The sequence below is a fragment of the Triturus cristatus genome, chromosome 5_1 (assembly GCF_964204655.1).
Source record: "Triturus cristatus chromosome 5_1, aTriCri1.1, whole genome shotgun sequence".
NCBI classification, from domain to species: domain Eukaryota; kingdom Metazoa; phylum Chordata; class Amphibia; order Caudata; family Salamandridae; genus Triturus; species Triturus cristatus.
Window position 1 is genome coordinate 956,836,966 of NC_140587.1, and position 23,992 is coordinate 956,860,957.

The 23,992-nt window shown below is 45.0% G+C and overlaps 1 protein-coding gene across 5 annotated transcripts in view; it reads right to left on the bottom strand.

The window, feature by feature from the left end:
• The window catches only part of PHACTR1 (phosphatase and actin regulator 1), a 1,250,807-nt gene that overhangs the window by 485,902 nt on the left and 740,913 nt on the right, over positions 1-23,992 (bottom strand). For all 5 annotated transcript variants that reach the window (XM_085606075.1, XM_085606079.1, XM_085606078.1 and 2 more), the window contains one exon: positions 437-601. In XM_085606075.1, coding sequence (XP_085462201.1) covers positions 437-601 — 165 coding nt within the window. The remainder of the gene's footprint in view (positions 1-436; positions 602-23,992) is intronic.

Consider the following 23,992-nt stretch of genomic DNA (forward strand, 5'->3'; position numbering starts at 1 on the left):
CCGGCAAGATGACAGACTATGGACATTTTTACACAAACAGACTTTTTTTTACATCTTTCTGATGATAGCAATCATGTACATTGGACAGTGACATTTTCCTCAATAGATCCACAATGGTTAAATAAAATGCAACAAACAAGGATTCTACTGCAGATTATATCGTGTTAAACATAGCATGTAATATTAATTCCATGGTAGCCAAGAATCTACAAAAAACGTACTCACTGTTGAGTCACAAAATTTCAGAAACTTACAGCATTTTGGGTATTGTTTCTTGATTTCATTTCGGTATAACTGGACTCTGACACAATGTTCCCATTTCCTGGACAATCCTCTGACCACTAGGGAGCAGTCTATTAAGGCTTGATAACAAACACATCTGCCAGTGTTACAGCCGATTATAATACTGCATACCTCACTCAAAGAATGTCCTTACCTGCAGATGTCTGTTTGAACTTTTCGCTTTTCTTCTTCCTCCATTTCCACGGCTTGAAAATCCTCCCTAGCGTAGCAAATTTGCTTCTTCTTCTGATTGGAGGCGTGTGGGTTCCCGGCACTAGGGAATCAGAGCGCATCGAGGCCAGCCTTTCCACTTCCTCAGCTACAATTTCCAGAAGAAAGGGGAGAAAAAGAGAAAATACGAAAGAATCAGTAATGAAAAAAGTACAGACAGACAACCTCTCCCATTGCCATGGCTGTTTGTTTTCATAAATGGAAGAGTATGCGCCCTATCAAATGTTAGTCAACCCCAACCTGTCATTGCCCATTTGACAAATTGACCTACATCTTGCCTGTTTGCGGTATAGTGCAAGTCTTGTGTTCATTTGTCTGCTAAATGTCTAGGCATAGAACTGGGACAAGATAAAATAACCAATTCCTGTACACTACTTATATTCAATATATTAAATGACGGGTAGCTCTCCTTAAAGCAAAATATGTTAAAACATGCGTGAGCACAATGCAAATGTTTCTCAAACTGGATGTTCTGTGATGGAGCTGCAAGCATTGATGTGATTTTTAGGCCTTAGCGGTGAACTTTGCTCCATTCACAGAGTTTTCTGCACTCCGAGGAGCACGCAAAATTTTGCAGTACAGAGTTTTTTCCTTACTCGCCAACATTAAGTTGGCGAGCGCGAGCAAGAAAAATCCAACGCTAGACCACTTCCCAGTGAGATTTCTCAAAGCAGGCGGGCGCGTCTGCTCGCAATGAGAAACCTTCCATTCACGTTGAGGAAGCTACCGCTCGAGTAGAACATCTACTCGAGCGGCAGAAAGAAGTGCCCTCTTGCGCTGATCATGATCCCATTGGTGCTGATTTTCCAGCGTGGGACAAGCACTCGGCACTAAAAATCAGCGTGGACGGCGTGATCTAACGCACTCCTCCACTTGCGGACTCTGCGTAGCATGGTAGAGTTTTTCAGTCACTTCGCGGAACTCCGCGAACTCCGTCCAGGCTTAGTGATTTTTTTAAAATAAAAAGTAAATCCTTCTTGAAATTGTTACCGAAATGGAGCAGATCAAAACCATTTGTAAGACAAAGAAATGGAGCAAATTCAAATTCTCTTAAAACTGTTTAACATGTCTAACTAAGGTATATTTCAATGCACAGTACATACAGATTCCATGTAAATCCAATGAATAACTGTTAAACAGTAAACAAATGTGTTAATAGAACACTGAAACTTACTAAAAGAAAAACAGTCTGGGAAATAGTGTTAATGCCATTGGCTGTTTGGATATATCCTTCCAGTTCCACTCCAGTGCTTGTACTGAACTGCATGAGGGACTACATACAATTGTAATCCTCTCTGTCTGCTTCTTCTGAATTTCTACAATATGTTTCCCTATAATGTAAAAACGCTGCATTCATCAACAAATTAAACCCCCCCACCTCTCGGCTTTGACAATGCTTGAATTTTAAAATGGCGCAGTGAGTTAAGTGTTTTAAGAGCTGTAAGGTGAAGGTCTGAGGTTCGACTGTCAGCACTTTATATTTCTGATGTGGAAGCAGAAGGATACACCGAAGCAGCAAATAGCATTAGGTGAGAGATAAATACTTCCCTGGGCTGAGCAAGGATATGATTGACAAAGTGTCAGGTCAGTGGTTGAAAGATGCACATTGAATAAAGCCAAGGTTTTAAAAGGGGGTGGACCCAAGCACAATCTATGTATATGGCTAGCATCAGGCCTTTTCAACGGCTGCGCTTTCAAATCCCAGACCAAAACAAACATTGGCAAAACTAACAGCTCTGTTGTTGGCTGCTGACCCTTTCGCTTTGCCAATGTTTATTTTGTTTGTGAACAGTTTTTGTATGAAGATACTTTGCAAAGGGCAAGTGCCAGTACTGGGGGAGTTACTGACCCCTTGCCAAAGTAAAACTAGCATTTTCTAAGAACCATAATATAATTTTTATAAGTAAAAGCACACATTCCATCAGCAGTCCCTGACAAAGGAGGCAGCCGTTTGGATGTGCAAAATGTGCAAGAGCAGAATATCGTCAGTCACTATCAAAAAGGCCAATGGCTGACGTCGGCTTACCCATTGCCTCATACTGTCTGCCTCTACAGCAGACCAGTGGATAAAGAGGGCATACTGAAAGCCAACTTATGTAATTATGTATATATATATTTTTTTTATTACATCCAAAAGGTATTGGCGATTGTCAGACCTACAAAGGTCAACTTATCAACTTGTATCTTTGTGCCTCAGTTTCACTATTTTTATACACATAACACAACTGAAAAAAACTCGATATTTAAAGGAATAAGCAGCACTGTCAAAAATCAATTTGCCAGTGAAGCAGGCATGATGAGAAAAGTAATGGGGAGGGTTTACTGGGTAAAATGGCCTCTCCTGCAGCAGGCAGCTTCGATGTTGGCACAGCACAGTATCGGACCAGTCTCTGGAGCGCTGCAGTCTTTGAATAAACTAGTGGGGCCAACAACATCAAAAACCCATCCCAGAGCTGCTGAACTTGTGCTGGTGCTAGCAAATTTACCCTGCTCTCTCCAAGTATCATTTCTCGAAGGACCAATCTTTTAATTATGTCCATGGAGAAGCTTGTTACCAGCTAGCAACACTGCACAAATCAACAAAAAGCATAAATCGTAAGTCCTACAATTTCCTCTTCTCTAGAGTCAACTTTATATTTTATTAGTATCAAGGTATCCAGAACAATCCATTACTGTTACCAAAAAGTTTTAAAAATCACAGCTAATTAAGATTTAACGAGGTAAGTTATTTGGGGAGGGAAGTTTAGGGATGATTAGTGTAGGGTTCGCTGATGAATAGGGTGTAGGGGCAGTCAGTGCTTAATTTGAGCCGGTGATTGCAGGTGGGACCCACCAGCACTTTTTTCAGCAGCAACACTTATCTTTCCTCATCAGAATTTCATCAAGAGAGAGCAAAACACACAAATGGGGGAAACAAAGAAGGAAGAGAAAGATTGAAAACAGTGACAAAGATAGATAACCGAATAAGAAAGGAAGAGCAGGAGTTAGATCTGGGTCAGGGAGAGTTTGGAGAAGGATTAAAGATGTATGAGGTGGAATTAAGACTATGCAGCCTTGGTATTCGGGACTATGAACTTCACCAGCACCGGCGGCAGCTTGTGGGCAAAGGTTTGGGCCCATCACTTATTATATAAGCACTAGGGGCAGTAAGTGTTTTTTAGAGTTCTGGGATGAGTACTGTTTAGGGTAATAATGGATTTTAGTGATTGGTAGTGTATAGGGGTAGGTATGAGTTGTTAGGGATGGGTAGTGCATAAGCATAGTATGGATTTGTTTAGGGTCCATAAGAGCTTTTGGGATCACGGATGAGTGGTGGATAAGGAAAGCAAGGCATTTTTAAGGTGCAGCTATGGGTGGCGCATAGGGGTTGTGGGGAGTTTTAGGGCTTCAGAACGGCTGATGCATAGGGGTAGTAAGGCATTTTTAGGACACAGAGAGGGTGGTGAAAAGGGGTAGTAAGGTGTTTTGGGGATCAGGGATAGGTATTACTGAGGGATAGTAACGGTTTTTTCTCTGTTTAGGTAAGGGTAGTATTGAGGGGGAGTAAGGATATTTCAATGTTTAGGGTTGCATAGTTTTCAAGGATAGTAAGAAGTTTTTTTTTAAATATATATATATATATATATATTTATATTTTATGTATATTCAATGTAATGTAATGATGTGGTTATGTAAATGTCACTGTGAAGAATGAGAATGGATGTATCCACTCACCATGATCTGTGCCCCTGGTGTTCTCAGGTTTCACCTAGACAGTACTCACACTGTTTCTGCAAGACATTTTGTTTACATATAGTGGACTTACAGCCTGCCCATCGCTTACCATTTTTATAGCTTTAGCGTCACTCTCATTTATTAGTGGAGTGTCATAGTGGGCTAGACTGAAGTGGCATGAAGTACAGTGGGGAAGAGTAGATTAGCCTAGAGTGCAGTGGCCCGCCTATAGCTTACAACTTGTTAGCCTATAGCGTTGATTTCATTTCCTTTCTTCCTGTTTATACTCAATGCCACTGCACTCCACACCACTGCACTCTACACCACTCTACTCCACTACACTATATGCCACTGTACTCTACTCTGCACCGCTGTACCCTACACCTCTTTATTCTACTTTGCACCACTCTAAACTATGCCACTAAACTTTACAACACTCTACTCTACCCCACACCACTGCACTCTATGCCACTCTACTCTACACTTCTGCACTCTACTCTAGACTACTGCACTGTTTGGCACTCTTCTCTACGCTACTGCACTCTATGCCACTCTACACCACTGCACTCTACACCACTTTATGCCAATTCCCTTAATGCCACTGCACTCTACGCCACTCTACTCTACACCACTACTCTATGCCACTCTACTCTGCAGCACTCCACGCCATTGCCCTGCACTTTATATCACTCTACTCCATACCAATGCACTCTATGCCACTCTAATCTGCATCTCTAATCTCTATGGCACTCCACTCTGCGCCACTCTACTCTGCCCCACTCTACTCCATGATACTGCATTCCACAGCACTATTCCGTGCACCACTGTACTTTGCACCACTCCACTCTATGCCACTCTACTCTACACTATGCTACTGCACTCTATGCCAATCTACCCTACGCCAGTCCACCACACTGTATGCCACTACGCGACTTCACTCTTTGCCACTTTAATCTACACCACTCCACATAGAACCACTTTACACCACTCTACCCCTCTCCACTACAAAGCGCCTCTCCACACAGTGCCACTTTACACCATTCTACCCCTCTCCGTTCCACACAATGCCAGTCTACTCTTGCCACTTCACTCTAAGCCACTGTACCCTATGCTACTCTGAACAACTCCACTCTTTGCCACTCCACTCCACGCCAATCCAGTCCACTCCAGTCTATCTCACTCCACTCTATGCCACTTCATGCTATGCCACTCTCCACTACGCTGTGCCCCTCCATACAGTGCCACTTTACACCACTCTACCCCTCTCCGTTCCACACAATGCCAGTCTACTCTTGCCACTACGCCACTTCACTCTATGCCACTCCATGCCACTCTACTCCACTCAATTCTACACCACTCTATGTGATGTGATGCCACTCCAGTCCAGTCTACTCTACTCTACTCCAGTCTGCTGTACAACTAGGCTAATATACATTGACAAAGCCAATAGCTTTTGCATAGTTTAATCTTATTGGTGTTGCCTATGCCACTTTTTGCTAATGCCACTAGGTTCACTCCAGTGTTTGGTATTCTTTTGACAGCATCTCATAAAATATCAAACTGAAACCTTTTAAATACTTGGCAGTGTGTACATAGTTCCCATTTTGGAACTTTATATTTTCACTTAACCCATGTTGAACTTTCAGAGCCCACACTTACTTCCCTTTCTTTCCTATCAATAAAGCAGAAGCCACTAGTTTTGTTTTTGCTCAATGAGGATTCCCATGCAGGAGTCAACCTAAGGCCTCCAGTCAGAAGAACAAGTCTTAGACGATCCTTTATAGTGGCCCTTTTCCACTGCCCTCACGGCACCTCCACCATGCTGAGGTTAGTCTTCAGGACATGACAATTCAAAACCCACTGGGCTGCATGACCAATCCACCCAAGAATGTGTGGAGCTGCCCAGGTGGATGATCACATGATCTCCCTAGGTAAGTCTTTTCTCTCAGGGAACTCCAGGAAAAGGAAAAAGAAACGATGGTGTACGAGGGGAGGGAATCTAATGAGCATGTCTTTCACAGATATTTTTGCCTGGCGTTGTCCTAATATTATGGGAGAATGCAGTGCTTTAATAACTTTATATCAAGACTTAAAAGCTGGTTTGGGTCACAGAACTGCCGACAGCCTTGGATGAAGACCACAATTGAATACTAGCAAGAATGAATCTATCAGGCAGCTAAGAAACAGTGAAAACCCTTTACTCAGCTCTGATGTATGACATTTTGTTGCCCGGGCCACATGGTATTTTGACGTTTAGGTTCTACCTTCTTCCTATCAACAAATCCTTTATTGAGGCAATTTGTTATAATCGGGCACCCACCTCTGATTATTTGTGGCAGAACCAAAAGCCATCATCCTGCAGAGACCATAATGTAGAACAAGTCCTACCTCCCTGAATAGTTAGGTATATCTGGAACAGTCATGAAATAGGTCAGATCCTATCTTGTGAACTGAAGAACACCAGTATCCATCAGGCTAGCAATCTATGAGACCTCACGCAACATCTGGGACGTTACATGAGTATCTTACCTGCCTGGATGTTTTCCCCAGTGTTTTCACATACACTCTGGTTCTCCCTTTAACCACATTATCTAGAGTTATCTGTGTATCCAGATGAAGCACCCATATTTCTAAAAATGGGGGATGGGTTGGGAAAGCAGAAGAACGTTTAAGAGCATATGAAAGACAAAGGCAAAGACTGATAATAGAGGTGATGTTAATGGGCCAGGACAGTAATATATCAGACTATCAAGCAAAGATAAGATATTGTAAAAAGCACAGAAATTGTGATGTGATGATGCTTGCATTAAGCCTAACCACTGGCAAAGTCAAGACTGATTTGCATATGGCTGGGTGTAATCAAAGGTTCCATGATGGGTAAAAGAACTATGGGTTGGATTACTACCAGGAGCGATTCCCACTGGTTACACTTATTGCAAGTATCCTTTCATCACCTTTTGTGTGTTTGATGTTATGCCCTAAGTGGTCAACGGTATGCTCAGATGGGGTTCCCTTGCTCACTGTGCCACTGGAAGGACACTACACCTGACTGAAGAGCCCCCAGTCAGGGCAAAACCAGTATAGGATTGCTTGTATAACTGCTCCCATTGGGGCAGGGCCAAGACTGATCTTACATGTGGGCAAAAGAATGATGGGTTGGAATGCTACCTTGAGCGATTGCCAGTGGTTAGACTGGCGCCCAACCACCTGCTGCACATGGGGTAAACATGGGGTGGTGTCAGGCACAGGGCCTGGCCTGCAGCGCAGACTCTGCACCTGAAGTCCCTGTTGGTGTTCAAACCCCACTGTGAAGTGGACAATGTGGGGTTGGCTGCTGGCCAGGCTCCTTGCACAACACCCAGATGTTATCCAACCCCCGCTGCACAAGCTCAAATGTAGGTTTTGGCCTGCAGACCAGGCTCTGCACCCAACTCCCCCACTGGCGCCCAAACCCCCACGGTGCATGGCCTCTGACCATGCATCGCATGGGGCTGGGCACAGAGTCTGGCCTGCAATTGGTCTCTTCGCCTTACCTTCTGCTAGTGTTCAACCCCCCCCACTGTACCATGTGTGGGGAGTTTTGGCCCAGGCCCTTCACACAACACTCCACTATCACTCAAACCCCTACTGTGCACGTCCGCAGCACAAGGTTGGGCTCTGGGCCTGTCCGCCTTATTACTAGGGCAATATATCTTATGGCACTTGTATTACTGTGGAAGGGACATCAGTCACTTTTTTCACAGAGGACCTGTCCGGCAAACTCTAAATCAAGGTCTATGTCTCTAGGTCTCAAACAAAGAAATTTCAAAACACTATATAAAAGTCGAAGTGTAAACACATTAGCCCAGTCTTAAGATCACAACAGTTGTTCCCAGAAGAAAAAGAAGCATTATTCATGGGTTTCGCACAGTACACAAGTCTTTCTGAGGTGGGGTCCGGAAACACTATAGGCTAACACAATGAACTAACGCTTCAGACATTGCTACTCTGTAAATATCAGGAGGTTCTAAAGCAAAAAGCATGAAAGAAGAATGCCAAACAATCATTCAAATGCCAGTGATACAGCAAAAAGATAAACCCACCTTCCTTCAAGGGAAAAGGTCCTGGATTTCTCTCAGCTTCCCAACCAATGAAGTATCCAAACCCTCTAAATCCACAGACCAACTTAAACCAGCGGCATTGCATCATCTCTCTAATGTCAATTGGCACAAATGAACTAAACGTTACTGATGTTACCAATCATCTTGCACCTGTGGTGCACCCTTAAGTGTTGTGACCACCATGCACAGCCTACTGAGACAAAAGTTATACCTTGATTTCTTTAATTATTTGAAGTTTCCTTTCCTAATGTTGTATCAGTTCTTTAAGACAACATTGTTTTCTTTAGTCTATAAATAACATTCCTTATCTACATTAATACAATTATACCTATTTAGATTTCTTTTATGATAATAAAAACATAGGCCCATGATTTACTAAGCCTTTGCATTATCCTTGGGTCGTGCAAGGCAGCGCAAGAACAACACAAAGGCTTCAGTACGCTTTATGAAGCTACTGAAGGGGCGATACGTGCTGCATTGTGTGGCTTTGCAAAGAAAAGTAACGCAACGCAGCAGCTTGCGCTGTGTTGTTTTACATTCTGTAGTGGCAGGCATTCCATGGTTGGAGAATGGGCGTTCCTGTGCATCCACCCATGGAATCTGACGCAGTCCCAGATATACTGAAATCAGTAAACGTGGTGTAATGTTGAGAAATATGTTTTTTCTCTTCGTTACTTCCTCTTTCCATGTGTGCCGCATTCGGCAGAACATATAGAAAGAGGAAATTGCCTTTTAGAATTGTTTTTGTGCAGGGAGGTATCCCATACTGCACAAAAAACAATTATGCCATAATGCTAGCACCTTTGCAGCATGGTGCAAGAGTCCTTGTATTGGCGCTTGTGCCAGCACTAGGAGGGAGCAGTAGTGCTCCATATCTTAATATATATATAGCACATTTCTGCTCTCTCTGTTTCACACAACGCAGCACAGTAACTTTGCTTTGCTGAAACATTAGTAAATATGCCCCTGTATGCATTACGGGTATACAGGTGTCCTCTTTTGGAGAACTGGCTTTATGAATTCTTCAGAGTTCGGTGGGTGACGCCTGATCTGCTCCATCCGGGATCCATTAGAACTATAGGAATCCATGCTACGTTTTCCACAATTTCAAAATATATAAATAATGCTATGTTGGAACTATGACTTTTAAAAGCACTGCTATTTTAGTTAAACTTAAACTTAAAAACACAACCTACTGAGAAATGGGCGAACACAAAAAATCAACTTAAAAATAAAATACTGTACCATTGTTCTTCTTTAGCAGGTTTTAATTTTACATTAGAACATTGGAATGTTGAGAACTCCATTGAACTGAAAAACAAAGAGGGTCCCTGACTGACCTGAATGGGTTTGGAGAAGGAAGCAGGGAAATATCAAGATCAGAAACAATAAGAACTTTTCCAAAACAATAATCATATAATATATTGCTGTCCGTCCATGATATATAAACTGTTCTACTCCAGACCAATGATTTTTAAAGTTTATTTATCCAAAATACAAAAAATATATTCAATAATTAATTTTTTCTTTTTATATGTGAGCATTCTTTATACATAAAAACAAGAAAGCAAAAACATATATTGAAATATTGTCAAGTATTAAGTTGAAAAGCACCTGCAACAATTCTGTAACTAAATAATTACATACAAAACATAAAATGTAATAGTGAAAATAACAAAACATCTTAAGACTAGGACAATACAAAAGCAAGTGAACAATAAACATACAGGGCAAAAAAAGACATTCACAAAAAAAGTACACAACAGTTATTCACTATATACATATGTTTAAATTGATCAATATTGAACATTAGTGCTATCATAAACAGAAATGTGCAATTGTTTAATTACAGTATTGTTGTGGGTGCTTTTCAACTTAATAAATTAAAATATTTCAATATATATTTTTGCTTTCCTGTTCCTATTAAGTTTTCACTAATACCACTAGCATAATATTCTTAAAAATGAACCATTTGTCACAACATTTGCCTCAGCTACACTTCTTTTCACTTATCATGCACTCAGTCCACCCCGACCCTGATGATCAACAGCATTTTTATATACTTTTGCCCCTCCCCGACTGATGCCATGGTATTTGTAGAATGGAGGTATTTTTTTTTTTAAACAAATGTTTTTGATTTTGCAAGTGTTTACAGTCTAGGTGGCCAATTGGCTCACCATAAAACTGAGCCATTTCAATCCTGTCCATTCAAATAACCCTCCAACATAACACTTTGCACAGTCTCGCCCCAGAATGGTGGAATTTCAATGTGAACAAACATGTTCTAAGGGGCAGGCTTGTTGCATTCATGGTGTTTCTACCTATGAAGTTAGGCACAGAATGTTTCAAGGAATATACCCAATCTCCCCCTTGTCTCCACATCCTACACATGAATCGCGTATCGAAGGCACAGACTACATAATTCATAGAGATCAAGAAAAGTTTATTTACCAGATGTGATACATCTCACAGCAAGAAATTATACTGAAGACAACCACATGAAGAATTAATTAAGCAGACATTCAACTATGTAAGGCATTATTAACTGCACTCTTTCTTATTTGGCTACATTTCAATTACCTAGTTTGATGTATATCTATTTTCCCCAACTACCTTTTTATTTGTGCAAGCCCTCAACTTCATCTCGAAGCTGCAGGTGTAAGGCTCCCAGCAATAGATATGAAAGGAAGACTACTACATGTTCCTCACCATCACCTCCAATGGAAGAGAAGGAAGAATGTCTTCCTGAAGACATATACTCACTAAAACAGTGAAGAGTCCCTTACTGGTATGCATCAAGCACGCCCATCACTACCATAACTAGGGAATGCTGCCAAATAGATTCCAACTGCCATCAATGGGATGCTAGGGACCGTATGAAATGAGAGTCTGAGTGACAACAAACCAGACATCACACTATTAACCACAATAGTTGGATTTTTGCAAAACAAAGTCAGGCTTCAACATCACATGTGTGGCCAAACTCATTACCTTGAGAAATCTCAGCAGCCATGATGAACTTGTTCAAAAGAGTCAGAAAATCAAGTACACCTATTGGGAAATGTTGCCACAAATAAATCACTACAAACATGGAGGTCAACCCTTGAACTGAGTCTACATGGACTGTCCAAAATCGCGAAACAAGTAGAGTGTGGATAATTCAGCACTGACCTTCTGATTAAAACCTCTAACTTTAATCAATTAAGGGATAATGGGAGTGTGCTGTATTATTTGAGAAGGCAGCACAGCTTTGGACTAAGTCCATTATGTTTAACAAAAGGTCAAGCATTCATAATGATAACCTTCCCCAAAAATCTATATATTGACTGCCGATTGGAAATACAAAGGTGACAAAAATAGGTTCTTTAGATGACTGGCATGTAAACCCTCTCTTGATTAGATCGGGGAAGACGTTGCTTTGAATAGTCACTAAGGCATTGCTGTGTCACTGAGCTTGCAGTCTGGGGTATACAGTTAACACAGAAACCTCCTTTCACCCACTGGCTTTTTCCACTCTCCAGTCTTCAGTCTTCAGGCCAAAGGCCATGCAGGGACATGTGGATGAAAGCAGCGATGAAAGTGCAATACACTGCTGGTGACACAGAGCCCTGAAATTCACACTCCTTGTATGGATTTATATTGGACTTCACTCCCATCCCTTTAGGGGGTGGGGGGAATAACTTCCCCAGTACAACCATACAGAACATTGTAGGGAGCCCATATTGCCCTGCCTACTCTTGCAGCTAAAACGCTCGAGTCTTGCTTTTTAGGTCTCGCGACCTGTGTTGCACTGCGCAGCAGTGCTCGCGCAGGCGAGAGTCCTTTTGTCCGGGGTTCAGAAATCGACCCTGGAATTGCACACGCTCGTGCGTGTGCGATTTCTTTTGTCCTACCCCAATGGCCTTTGCGCGCGTCTTTTTATAAAAGACTGCACGCAATTGGCCAAAGGTGGGCGCGTTGCTCCGCCCACGGCCTATTGGTGTCTATTACGTGCTTGGTGCGCGTAATAGACACCAATAGGCCATGTGGTTTCAATTATCGTGCCCAGACACAGGCGCGATAATTGAAAGCACGTCTCGCTGTGGCGCACGCGCACCACTCATTGTAACTAACCTTGGAAGAAGAGGACGTCAGAGGGAAACACGGAACACATGCAGCACGGAATCATGCAGCAACACCGGTCTAGCAAATTGTGCTCAGGCAGTAAGGGCAAACTGTTTGTTTTTTTACCGCACGGCTGCCATTTTTTTTTACTGTGGTAATTAACAGTAGTTGGAGGCGAACGGACTGTGCTGTCAGTGTGGTAAGCAGACTCGCCGACTTACAGCACAGTTAAGGAGATCTCGGCAAGCCAGCTACTGCACTGGCCTTTCGGGCTCCTTATCCATACTCGGAGGATGGGAGACCGCACCCACCTTGGCTGCGGAGGCCTCTTCATTCCCTGTCAGGAGACTCGCGCGCGAGCCCCGGGCCCGCGGTGACACCAGCTTCACAGCCCCAGGGCCCACCTCCGCCAAGCCATGTCCTCGGCCCGCTTTGACTCGTCGGACCGCTCAAGCTGGTACTTCGGTCCGCTGTCCCGCGACGAGGCGCAGGCGCGGCTTCAGGGGCAGCGGCACGGCGTCTTCCTGGTGTGGGACTCGTCCACGTGCCCCGGAGACTACGTGCTGTCTGTGTCCGAGAACTCACGCGTCTCCCACTACATCATCAACTCGCTGCTGCCTTTGAGGCACTTCAAGATCGGCGACCAGGAGTTCGACAATCTGCCGGTGCTGCTCGAGTCCTACAAGATCCACTACCTGGACACCACGACGCTGACCGAGCCGGCCGCCAGGTAACACTCGGCCTGGGAGGGGGTGTGGGCAGGTAGCGTTTGGGTGCTGGAAAGGGCTGACATGGTGTCGGGGTCCGCATCAGGGCAGCCAGTTTTAATCATAATTATATGTAAATAGCACGTACTACCCCCTGACGAGGCGTTATCAGATGACCCCTTGTCACCAACGACGCAGTGTTCAACCCCTGAGCGTTGGTTCGTTTGGGTCAGTAGAACGGGCCCAGGACTGCTGCTCCCAGAATGCATTGTGTAAAAACAGGAGCTGTGTTCTAGGTGGTTGTCATCTGGTAGCCTTAGGTAAAAGGTCGGTTTAAGTGTTCTGTCATCTGTGGGGGTGTCACTTTACTGTTTAGCGCTTTTAGGTAAGAGGGGGAGGTCTTGAGTACAGATCGAGATGGAGCATGACACTCCAATAGTTTGAAGCGGCTTTTCTCTTAGCCTTTTGAGTCTGTAGAGAACTAGCCAGGTGACAATCGGGAAATGAGAAGGGAATCGGTGTTTGGTAAAAACAGAACATCCAGGCTTAAGGAGGCTGTATGTTAGTCTCTGTTACTAGGGCCCCACCAGGTAGCCTGGCCATCGCAAGGAGGATCTCACGCCCTTTAATGCTTAAGTTACAGAGGATTCGCAAGAGAACTTGGATCTATATGTCAAAGCCCACACGAAGGGAGCACAAGGAACACTGCCAAACCGCGCTCGAGTGCGCGATGCCGGGAAGAAACTACTAATCCCATGAGCCTTGGCGAAACCCTGACGGCGGTGACGTCAGGACGTACGCGCAAGGCGCGCACAAAGAGGTTCCGGGACACTGAGCGAGTGCCGCTTACTCTTTGTCGAGAGCTGCGCTGGACGTCGCGGAGGCTGGTAAGGGTGCACTGAGCACCACGCTAATTTCTCTGCAGTCTTGCTCAGCTTGGTGACTGGTGGCGAGTGAAGGGGGCAGCCTTTTTTCGCCCCTTCAGGAATGAGACTCGGATCGAGGGTCTCAGTGTGACGTTTCCCGTAGGAGTCTATGGTTAATAGACTCGAGTCTTACCCCTTTCAACCTGCTGATAAAACCAGAAGGACCAGTCAAGGCTGGTACCGGGAGTTCAATTGAGAACGATATTCTTGGGTGCATTCTTCCCTCGTTGGTGAACTCTGTGGCTGATGTTCATGCGGGGAAGAGGGGCACCGTTAGTAACCTTGTTTGCAGTACTCCATTTACAACCACGCTGGGTGCTGCTTTACTAAACACTGCGCTGCTACGATTTATTGTGTGTCTTACCCTATCCTTTGTGGTGATTGTGACTTATAACACTACCCGAGTAAGTGCCCGAACTTACTTAAGCTCGTGGTGTTTGAAGCTGCTGTTTTCTGAAAAGGCAAAAGGCACTGTGATGGAACCTAGTCACTGTCTCATGAACTAATGCAGATGTGTGTCCGAATGACAAGTGCCTGATACCTAATTATGGAATGATCAAGACCTACGGAATTATACTGTGTTTTTTCTTTTCTCATATTATGCAGCAGGGGTTCCGAGAGTGAGCAGGAGGTCGGCTCTTCCGCTCCCCTGTCTTCTTCATATTCTTTATCTCCAGGGTAAGGGTCTTCCTGGCGAAAGGGTACTGTGAGGTCAGCGAAACGTAAGGGTGTTCGAGCTAATACTACATCCTCTTTTACTATAGATCGTGGAGAGTACGTCCTTAAGTGTTGTGGGTCCACTATTCGACGCTGTGTGTTTTCTTCCTTTACAGGTACCTTTCTTTTCCCTAGTATTGGGTGGAGCAGGGTTGAGTAGGAAGGAAGATAGGCAGGGAGTTACTGATTGCTGTCTCCTTCTGTCTTCACAGGTCTCCCTCCCTGCTGTCCCCATCCTTTCCTTCCCCCGCTGGACCACTCCATGGAGTCTGTAATTATATCTCAGACCGTGGGGGTGTCGAGAGGTGGACCCCTATAGAGCAACGTATGATCCTGAGGATTCCGGCCACAACACTATAAGTTCGGGGCAGCCTTGGAAATCTATCATTGTTCAAGAGGTGCGCATTTGTTCATAATTCGCTGTATACGCAGCCCTTAGTAGGTATTGCCATAGACTGAACCATTGCAATAGTTTCAGAAGGTAAGCAGCACTATCCCATATGGAGTTACTTTGAGCCAGGTGATAAGCCATGTTTTAGTGACCCGTAGCAGACCTAAAGGGCGTGTAGGCAGTCTCCCGAGCGCAGGAACGTATCCTTTGATGAATCTGGCATCAGGCCAGGGCCGGTGTCTGCTGTCAAGAGCGGAGAGCCGCCAAAGGGATAGCTATGCCTCTCCAGTGTTTTTATAATTTAAACAGCACTCAAAGGAACAAGCCAACCATACAGAGCTGTTCTTACATAAACTAGTCACTGGAAGAGATGGATGAAGGCAAGCCACCAGTGTAGTGGGCAGGGGGCGTCTATCTAACCTGTGGGGTAGCTGCACATGGACGGTTATAGTAGTCGGTACGCAATGTTTCAAGGTGCCTCAAGTTTAAGCACATCTTAATCGACGGTGCCTATTAGCTGGCATTCCATTTCCAACCATTCACGAATGCAAACTTTAAGATGAGAACCGTTTTTAACTGTTATTGATTTTAACCTTGCTTTCACTTTGTTTTCACAAGGGATGGAATAACCTCTAGTCGAAAAATAAGCCCCTGGTTCGGATGAAATCCCAATGGACCTAATGAAATATAACTTTGTTCTTTGAGACCCCGATTATGAATGTTCTCAGTGAAACAGCAGATTCCTGTTGTGAAGCAGTAATAATAATTATTTTCAAGTAAGGAAAATAGGGTCCCCTAGTGATAAATGCAGATATTACGTGCTTCTCCTGTTGAGAATCTTATTAATAAACATACATTATTGAAATTCTGATAAGATGTTTTTAGCTGAGGCCCTAAATTACTCTAGCGCCTATATTGCGGACTGGCCGTAGACAGATTCGGATGTCTGTTATATGACAGTATTGTGCCAATACTACATTGAATGGGCTTTTGGTGAGCTCCTTACTTATGGTTGGTTAGCTTGCTTGTCTGTTCTAATCCCTGCACTTGATTTAATTGCTGTCCTCCCTATTCCAGTGCTTGCCATGCATTTCTGCTATAACTTTGTTTGTGATTGGATAAGTTATATCCTTTCACATCAGGGAACTATTTTTGTTTCTTTTACTCCTTGCCATTTTTGATATATTATTCCATGGAAGTGCATGCCTTGCTTGTTCACCTCTCTTTTGTCCTCCTCTTTCTTATCGAGCTCATGCTTTTCCTTCACTCTCATACATTCTCCCTATCACTGACTTCCCAACTCCAGTCATTTTATGTTGACAGCTCCTGCTGCAGCTTGATTGTGGGTTCTCTCTCTCCTCTCTTTAGAATTTTTTCTCAATTCTCTACACCTCTCCCACTGCTTCCCACCGTTGGCTTTGCCAAAGCTGGATGATTTTAAAATGGTGTCACTATTGGCAGAGCCAGTAGCAGCATCTGGACATCTTGGAATTGTATTTGCTGATGATCCAAGATGGCCGTCACATTCATGTAGATGCAGTCTGGTGAACATCTAGAAAGCATAGGAATTAACTAAAGATGACTGCCATGTTGCGCCTACCTGCAGTGGGATGGCTATCTTAGAAGTATGGCATATACAATTCTCAGAAGGGCATCCATCAACTATTGGCTTTGCCAATGCCAGTGCATTTTTAAAAACATTGAGAAAACGAAAAGTGAGGAGCTGAGAAGAGCATCGGCTAAACATGTCCCATTGGCTTCGCCAATTCTTTTATTTTGTTCTCAGAACATATCGTAGGAATTTGTTCTACTTCCCATTCATCATGTTTTTAAGTCTGATCCAAACTTTTTTTTAAATAAATGTGACCAGAAACACCCCAGCAGGTGTTCGAATTTCGTCTGCACAGCACGTCAAGCAGCCCACGAGATCTGCTGTGCAGGTTTGTGGAAAGAGCAAGCCGGCACCCTTGCTCTACTAGGCTCCCACTTCGCCGATACATCGAAGGGGGGCAGGCCTCGCTGTCTGCCCTGCTAACCGCAGCAAACAAGCGGCAGGGCAAACTGGACCCACCTCGGGAAAACCAGCAGCAAAGCATGTTGACAATGACCCCGCGGAGGGGAAAACACACGGACTTCTCTCCTGCCTACCTCCACATGGTTATATTGTGGCACGCAGGGCCGCTTTGTGGCATGGCAAGCTGGGCCCAGGCACAGGGCGCCGTCTTCAGAGGGGCGCACGGAGCTGCCTGTATTACAGCAGCGTCCCTCTTGACACCAATGATTCTGACTAGACTGGTTCTACTCCCTTTTACTTGCCTCCGGTGCCGTTCTACGACTCACCCACCCCCTTCCCGCCCCTCCTATCTCCCCCCCCCGCCAAGGCACATCAACAGCGCCATTTGCACCAGCAACAACTCGGCACTAGCGTGATCAAGCTACTGCTGTGAGTGACTCAATCACACCATGAGGGTCTCAAGGCGCTGGGGGATATTTTGGGTGAGTGCCGAGAAGTTTGTGCTCAGAAGTCAGTCAGTGCTTTGATGCGTGGCTGAACTGTGAATAATTTTATTCACCAGCTGGAGCCAGAATGCCAATTTTCTTTCTGCCCAGGACGCTACATTTCTTTCCGCCCAGGGTGTTATCCGAGAGCAAAGACCGACTATGACCGCACATTATGCCGTTCTGTGAGGAAAGCTAATAGCCAGGCAAACTTAAAACAAGCATTTGCGATGCAATCGGTCTCACATTTACGTGAGTTTAAGCTATTGGCATTGTAAATGACAATGCCTTTTACTTATGTTTTAAAAACAAAAACAAAAATAAAAGGCATTGTCATTTGCAATGTCAATAGCTCACACTCACGTAAATGCGAGACCTATTGCATTGTAAATGCTTGTTTAAGTTGTCTTTGCTTTGCCTAGCAGCCGTGGTGATGGAGCACAAGATGGGCCAGGAGAAGTGGTACTGGGGAACAGACCCTAGTTGGTTCCAACCTGGTAATGCCACTGGTACATGTGTGTAGAAGAATTTAAATAGATTTGCCTGTCATAACTTAACTGTAACCTGCCGGTGCTATATTTTTCTTCATCATGCTAAATTAGCTTATCAAATGTGCCCGTCTCTCCGCCTCAGAGGTGCTTCGTCCTGGTACGCGAGACCCAAAAGTTTGAAAACTCAGACAAAAAAGTTGACATTTTTGTAAGTCATGAAGAGTGTCTAAAAATTCTCATAACCTCAGTATGCTTGTTCTCTGGGTGAGAGTTTAGTTATGTGATGGATACTAAAACCAATTGTGTAGTAGGACTAATATTTTAGCGCTGCCTTCTACTGAGGAGCCGTGCTCCTTCGCTGATGTATGGGGGATCTCTTTGGGTATTAACTTTTACGATACATTTTTTCAGACTGATTCAAAATGTGAGACAGTTTTCTTTGACACAGGGCAGTGCCTTTTGGTCATTCCTGAACCAGGAAACTGACTTTCAATGATGCCAATCAGGAACAAGCTTTTCCAATGCAATAGGTTTCACATTTATGAGAGTTTGAGCTACTGGTATTGTAAATGCCAAAGCCTTTTATTTATGTGTTGTTTTTAAAACAGATAAATAAAAGGCATGGTCATTTACAATGCCAATAGCTTAAACACTCGCAAATACCAGACCTATTGCATTGCAAATGTGTGCTATACATTTTTTTTTAAAGTGTTAGGAGAGAGCATGTTCTGTCTGCAACAGCAGGCAGGACAGAGCTATTTGTGAAAATAGTGCTCGGAAGCTGTAACTAAAGCCTACTGGCCAACAACACATGCAACAGGGGGTGTCGCCATGGGAGGTTACAAAATCAGACAAGGCGGTACTAAGGAGGGACTACTAAGCCTTTCACAGTCACAGATGACAGTGGACAATGACACAAGCCAATGAAAAATATGGCCGGAGAGTGGGTGGAGCTTTAAGTCCCTACCTCAATACAGCATGCCTCGCAGAGCAGCGCATGCGCTGCCCAGGCTCGACCTAAAAATATAACAGAAAATAACAACAGAGCAACATCATACAAACACTTTAAATATTTTACTATTCTGTACATTAAACTTACGTTCACATCTGCTTTTTTCATCCCAAAACGGCGCGAAACAACTGAACGTCTCATACTACTTGATTATTAATCTATCACATGCTCAGAATTGTGCAAGAGACGAGTGGAGTGGCATCTGTGCCTTGATCACGAGTTGGGTGAGGCAGTACTCCCAGGGGGGTGGATGCAGCCCCACCAGATTCTAAGCTGCACCGGGTACAAATCTACATACAAAATATATCTCAGTGTTTCTTCCGACAGCTTCTTCTTGACTTTTTATCTATTTTCATCACCTTTAGCATCTATCAAATAATGCAGATCAACAATATTGCCCATTTGATAGCATCTGTACAGTGACGGCTCCTCCGTTTGAACGTCGCCCCACATGGAAAAGCCCCAGGCCAGAGCTGAAAAATAAAATGGTGATAAAGTTTATTTATTACCATTTTATTTTTCAGCAACCGACCCGTCCTCAATCGAGTGACAGGACAGGGCGGGGCCAGCGCCGCCAAGTGGCTACTGGGAGCTGTACATTTCAAAATGCGCCGGCCATGCTGGTGAGAGCAGCGCCAGGATAGGTTAGGGGAGTTGGTTGGGACCCGTGGATGAGAGATAACCGTTGGAAGAGGACGTCACGTCTCAAGGTAAGTATGTTTAATTTCTTTTTTTGCATTTCCCCTCACCTCATTACCCTCGGTACATGGCAGCCGCCAATGCTGTCTAGTACTGCATTATCTACACTAAGTACCTGTTAACCATCACACCAACTTTATGTCAGGCTCCTGCTCGCCGATGTACCCCCAATCCGAAGGGTCAGTGCTTCTCGTACCTTCTCCGAAAGCCTGAAAGGACCTACCCCTGTACATCAGAGCCATCAGCTCAGCCCTAGAATTCAGCAAACTCCTAAAAACCTAATCATTCTTATAGGCCATAGCCAGGGCAGCACCTTCTCCCTCATATCAAGGTGCGAGGATACCCTCCCGGGTCACATGTGTGCAATACAAATACACATAACACCACGTTTTAGATTCTCAGAGTAACAGAGGATGCACAGGCATGGCGAGCAGGTTACAGTGAACCGGGCCTAGCGCCCAGAGTGGTCCATTGAGTCCTGATTGTATCTTACTACCCCAACAATTGTGAAATGGGACATTTTCCTTGCTTGCACCACGGCCCGTGGTGTCATTGTTAAGGTAGGACGCAGAAAGACAACCAAAAGGCCCCCCTCTACCCTCTCGAGTATGAGCAGGCTGACTGGAATATGGGTGGTTTGTACAATCCCAATGTGTCAAGAGGCCAACTTCATGATGTAAACCTTCTGGGAAAACATTATCCTATAGTAATCGTAGCCAAATCCACTCTTTTTCTCCTATTATTACGGGATTGTAATTCTCTTCCACCCCCAGTGCTCTAGGTGAAAACCCTGTTTGTCAGGGGACCCAAAGCTGTGGTAGTTCTATGCCTGCGATTGTTGTTCGCTTTGTGAGGACAAAATTATGCTTTGCAGCAATTCACATACTGGAAGCAATTCTTGGAACAAAATGCTTATCTGCCAAGAAAAGGCTCTTAGTACGACTAATGGGGACAGCAAAGACTGCACGAGAACAAAGAAAGAAACAACCAGTTAGGAAGGAGTTAGGAGAAACAGATGTACAGAAAACACAGCAATAAAGAGTGTCTGCGGAGACGCCGTACATCCACCCTGTTGAAGCTGACCGAGTTGTGTCCCCAGAGAGGGTAAGCAAGAGGCAACTTATGAGTGAGGAGCAGTTCATGTCGGTAAAGGGTCGGCTGCAAAAACCCCTGAGAACCCCACCAAACCCCCAGTCCCCACCCAAACTCCGCACCAGGGAATGAAGTGAAGCTCCTGCGTCACTTCAGAAGAGGCTTAAAAAAGAATGTAATCTGGTGCTCATGTAAAGCGCTCCGATGCCCTTGGACCGAACTCACGCTATATAAAACTGCACAAAAAAACGTGTATACAAGATTTGGAAGGAGAATGTAGCAAGATGACCCTTGCCACTGGCGGGTATGACAGGAAGCTGATTAGTTGTTGGAATCTGAGCGAAGTTTGACCGAACGTCAATTCCATCACTTCCGCCTTGTAGGAATAGTTTCTCTACGCCGTTGCATTGTTGCAACTGTCAGGGGAACTGAGAAGTAACCAGTGGTAACAATTTACTGATAAAATGCAGGGCTGCCAAGGAAATGCCTGGCAGATAGACATAATGCCTCCAAGCAAACACAAAACCTATCTTCTATGCGGCCGCGTGCACCGACGAAAGAAACAATGTGCTCGCAGAATGCATGACGTGGCAACAGCAGCACAAACGCCATGGGCAGGGTACACGACGTAAAGACGCAATTCTTAGTGCTTCTGGGGCAGGTGCGGAAAACAAAGGAAGGGATCTTTGCTTACGTTGCCTCCGCGCGTAGGGATAACGTGAGTACGAGTCCTTCCATGCGTTTGTGCTACTGCGCTGGAATGATTGGTTCCTGCTGTGTGTCTGCAGCAGCTGCACGGTGGTTTCTGCATGCCTTCTTTTGTGTGTAACTTAATCTTTGCCGGCCTGGGAAAGTAATTAACAAATATGCCCTTTGTGCTGAAAATAGACCCAGCAAGTCAGCCGTGCAAATTATCACTTGTAATTAGGAGACGGTAATGTAGGGGACGTCTGCGTTCACGCCCCCTGTCCTGCCAGGAGACCGGGCGAGTGGGGGCAGCGAGGCTTTCTTGGAAGTCAAGGGGTACACAGGCTACACGCGACATTCGGAATGCCTCGGCGTCGGTGTAGTGCTTAATTTGTACACAAATAAGTGCTGGGGCCCAAAGTTTGCTCAGAAGTTCATGGCCAGCGCTATTGATTGTGAAGGTGCAGAATACCAAGGCTGCTAGTCTTGATTCTACCTCAAACCTCTGAAATCCACCACTAGCAGGGTCGGATTGGGATCTACAATTAGGCCCGGGCACTCTAAAAAAGTGACTCACCTTCCCTGGGCATCCCATTCATAGATCACCATCTGTTTAGTCTCACTGGAATCTGGCATGTTAGTTTTTGTTATAGTTTTGTATAGCGTGAACTCGGCCCAAAGCAGGCCGAACTGGCCGTAGCGGGCACCGGGCGTTTCCCCGGTGGGCCGCTAGGGTGGGGGCCAATTTGGGGCCCCTAGGGAGCCATTTTTGTAACCGGTGGCCAGCAATATCAGCCCCCTGTAACAAAATCAGCCGAAACCGGCCTTAACAAACAGCTCAGCCGCACCCCCCCCACTCTCTCGGGGGGAGGGGGGGACGAGCAGTTTGCCATGACCGGTTTCGGTTCCCAGTCCGGCCTTGGCCCAAAGTCATTGGGGCAGTGTACATGAACACCAGTTACACTACACAAGATCAAATACATTTTCGGTATAGAGATTAAGCGATTTGCCCAGAATCACAGGATGTTGGGCTGACGCTGGGACTCAAACTTAGTTTCAATGTCTGCAGCTCTGACCATAGCGCAATTTTATGAAGCCCTCTCCTCTGCCCCAACAAGACCTAAAAGACGCTGGGGACGAGGTCACAGCACCTGGCTGCTCTGCAGGTCACTTCTCTTACTCACCCCTCCTCAGCCCATTATAGCCTCAGGGCATTTACCTGGCAAGGGAGGTGTCAAAAAGCACTTTGCAGCTGCTCTAGGGGGGTGGGGGAGCATGATGAGATTGGGCCAATAAAACTTGCTCCCCTGTAAGGCCCCTGCACACAACCAACCCTCCCTGCTCCCGCCATGGCCTAAAAGTGCTGGCCCAGGCGAGGGATAACACTGCTCCTGGAAGGGCACAGGAGGCAGGGCGTCAAGGTAAGAATGCCCCCAGCCTCAACTTACAGCACAGCAGGGGAATGACCAAGATACTGGCGCCACATTAAAGGAGCCTGGCGGAGACTGGTAAAGAAGGTCAGTCTCTTGGGTCAGTTTAAAGAGGCCCCAAAAAACCGGCCCACAGGTGACTTTGGAGTTCCGGCCCATTGACCAATGCCCGATTACCCGCCTTCCCAATCAGAGCCTGACTAGCAGACACTCCTCACCCCGTTATGTCACTCTTCCAAGTTCTTTTTCTCCCCCACTTTCTCCCGGTTTTCCTCCTTTTCTCCCACCTTCTTTCCTCTTGAGTTTTTCTCTCTCTTACTCTGCGTCAAAGTCTGAGGAGGAAAAAAAAAGTCCTGGTCCCCAAAAATGAGTGCCAGTGGGCCCCACCTGAAACAACTGAATCAAATTAACCACTGGCCACGAGGCTTAAGAAAGAGAGGGCTGGTTTCCAGTCTGAACAGACTGAGGGATGCACGACACATCTAGCTGCGAAAGCAACGAGAGAGGAGCCAGTGTTTTCGTTTGGCACGTACATTATTTTCTGCTGCACAAGTAAAAGGCTCATGGTAGTGAGGCACACTCTGTATGAGGGGATTATTTCATTATTTTTTTCTGTCATTTGTAGAAAATATCGCTGAAGATGTGCTGTAAATACCTTGATTTCATAAATGAAAATCTCTTGGGGAGGTATGCGTAAACTGCTCCCTGAAATGGACCAACTTCTTTGCTACACTCGGTGCAATACTGGGGTCAAAAAAAAAAACTTTATCTTAGGATTCTTTTAGCTCCCCGTCTAACCCTTGACACTCCATCGGCACTTTCTCAAGTAGCAAAGCAAACTGTCGAACAACCAGGCATATTAATGGTTCCCTTTTTGTACTAAGCTGGGTCACAGACTACAACCCCAATG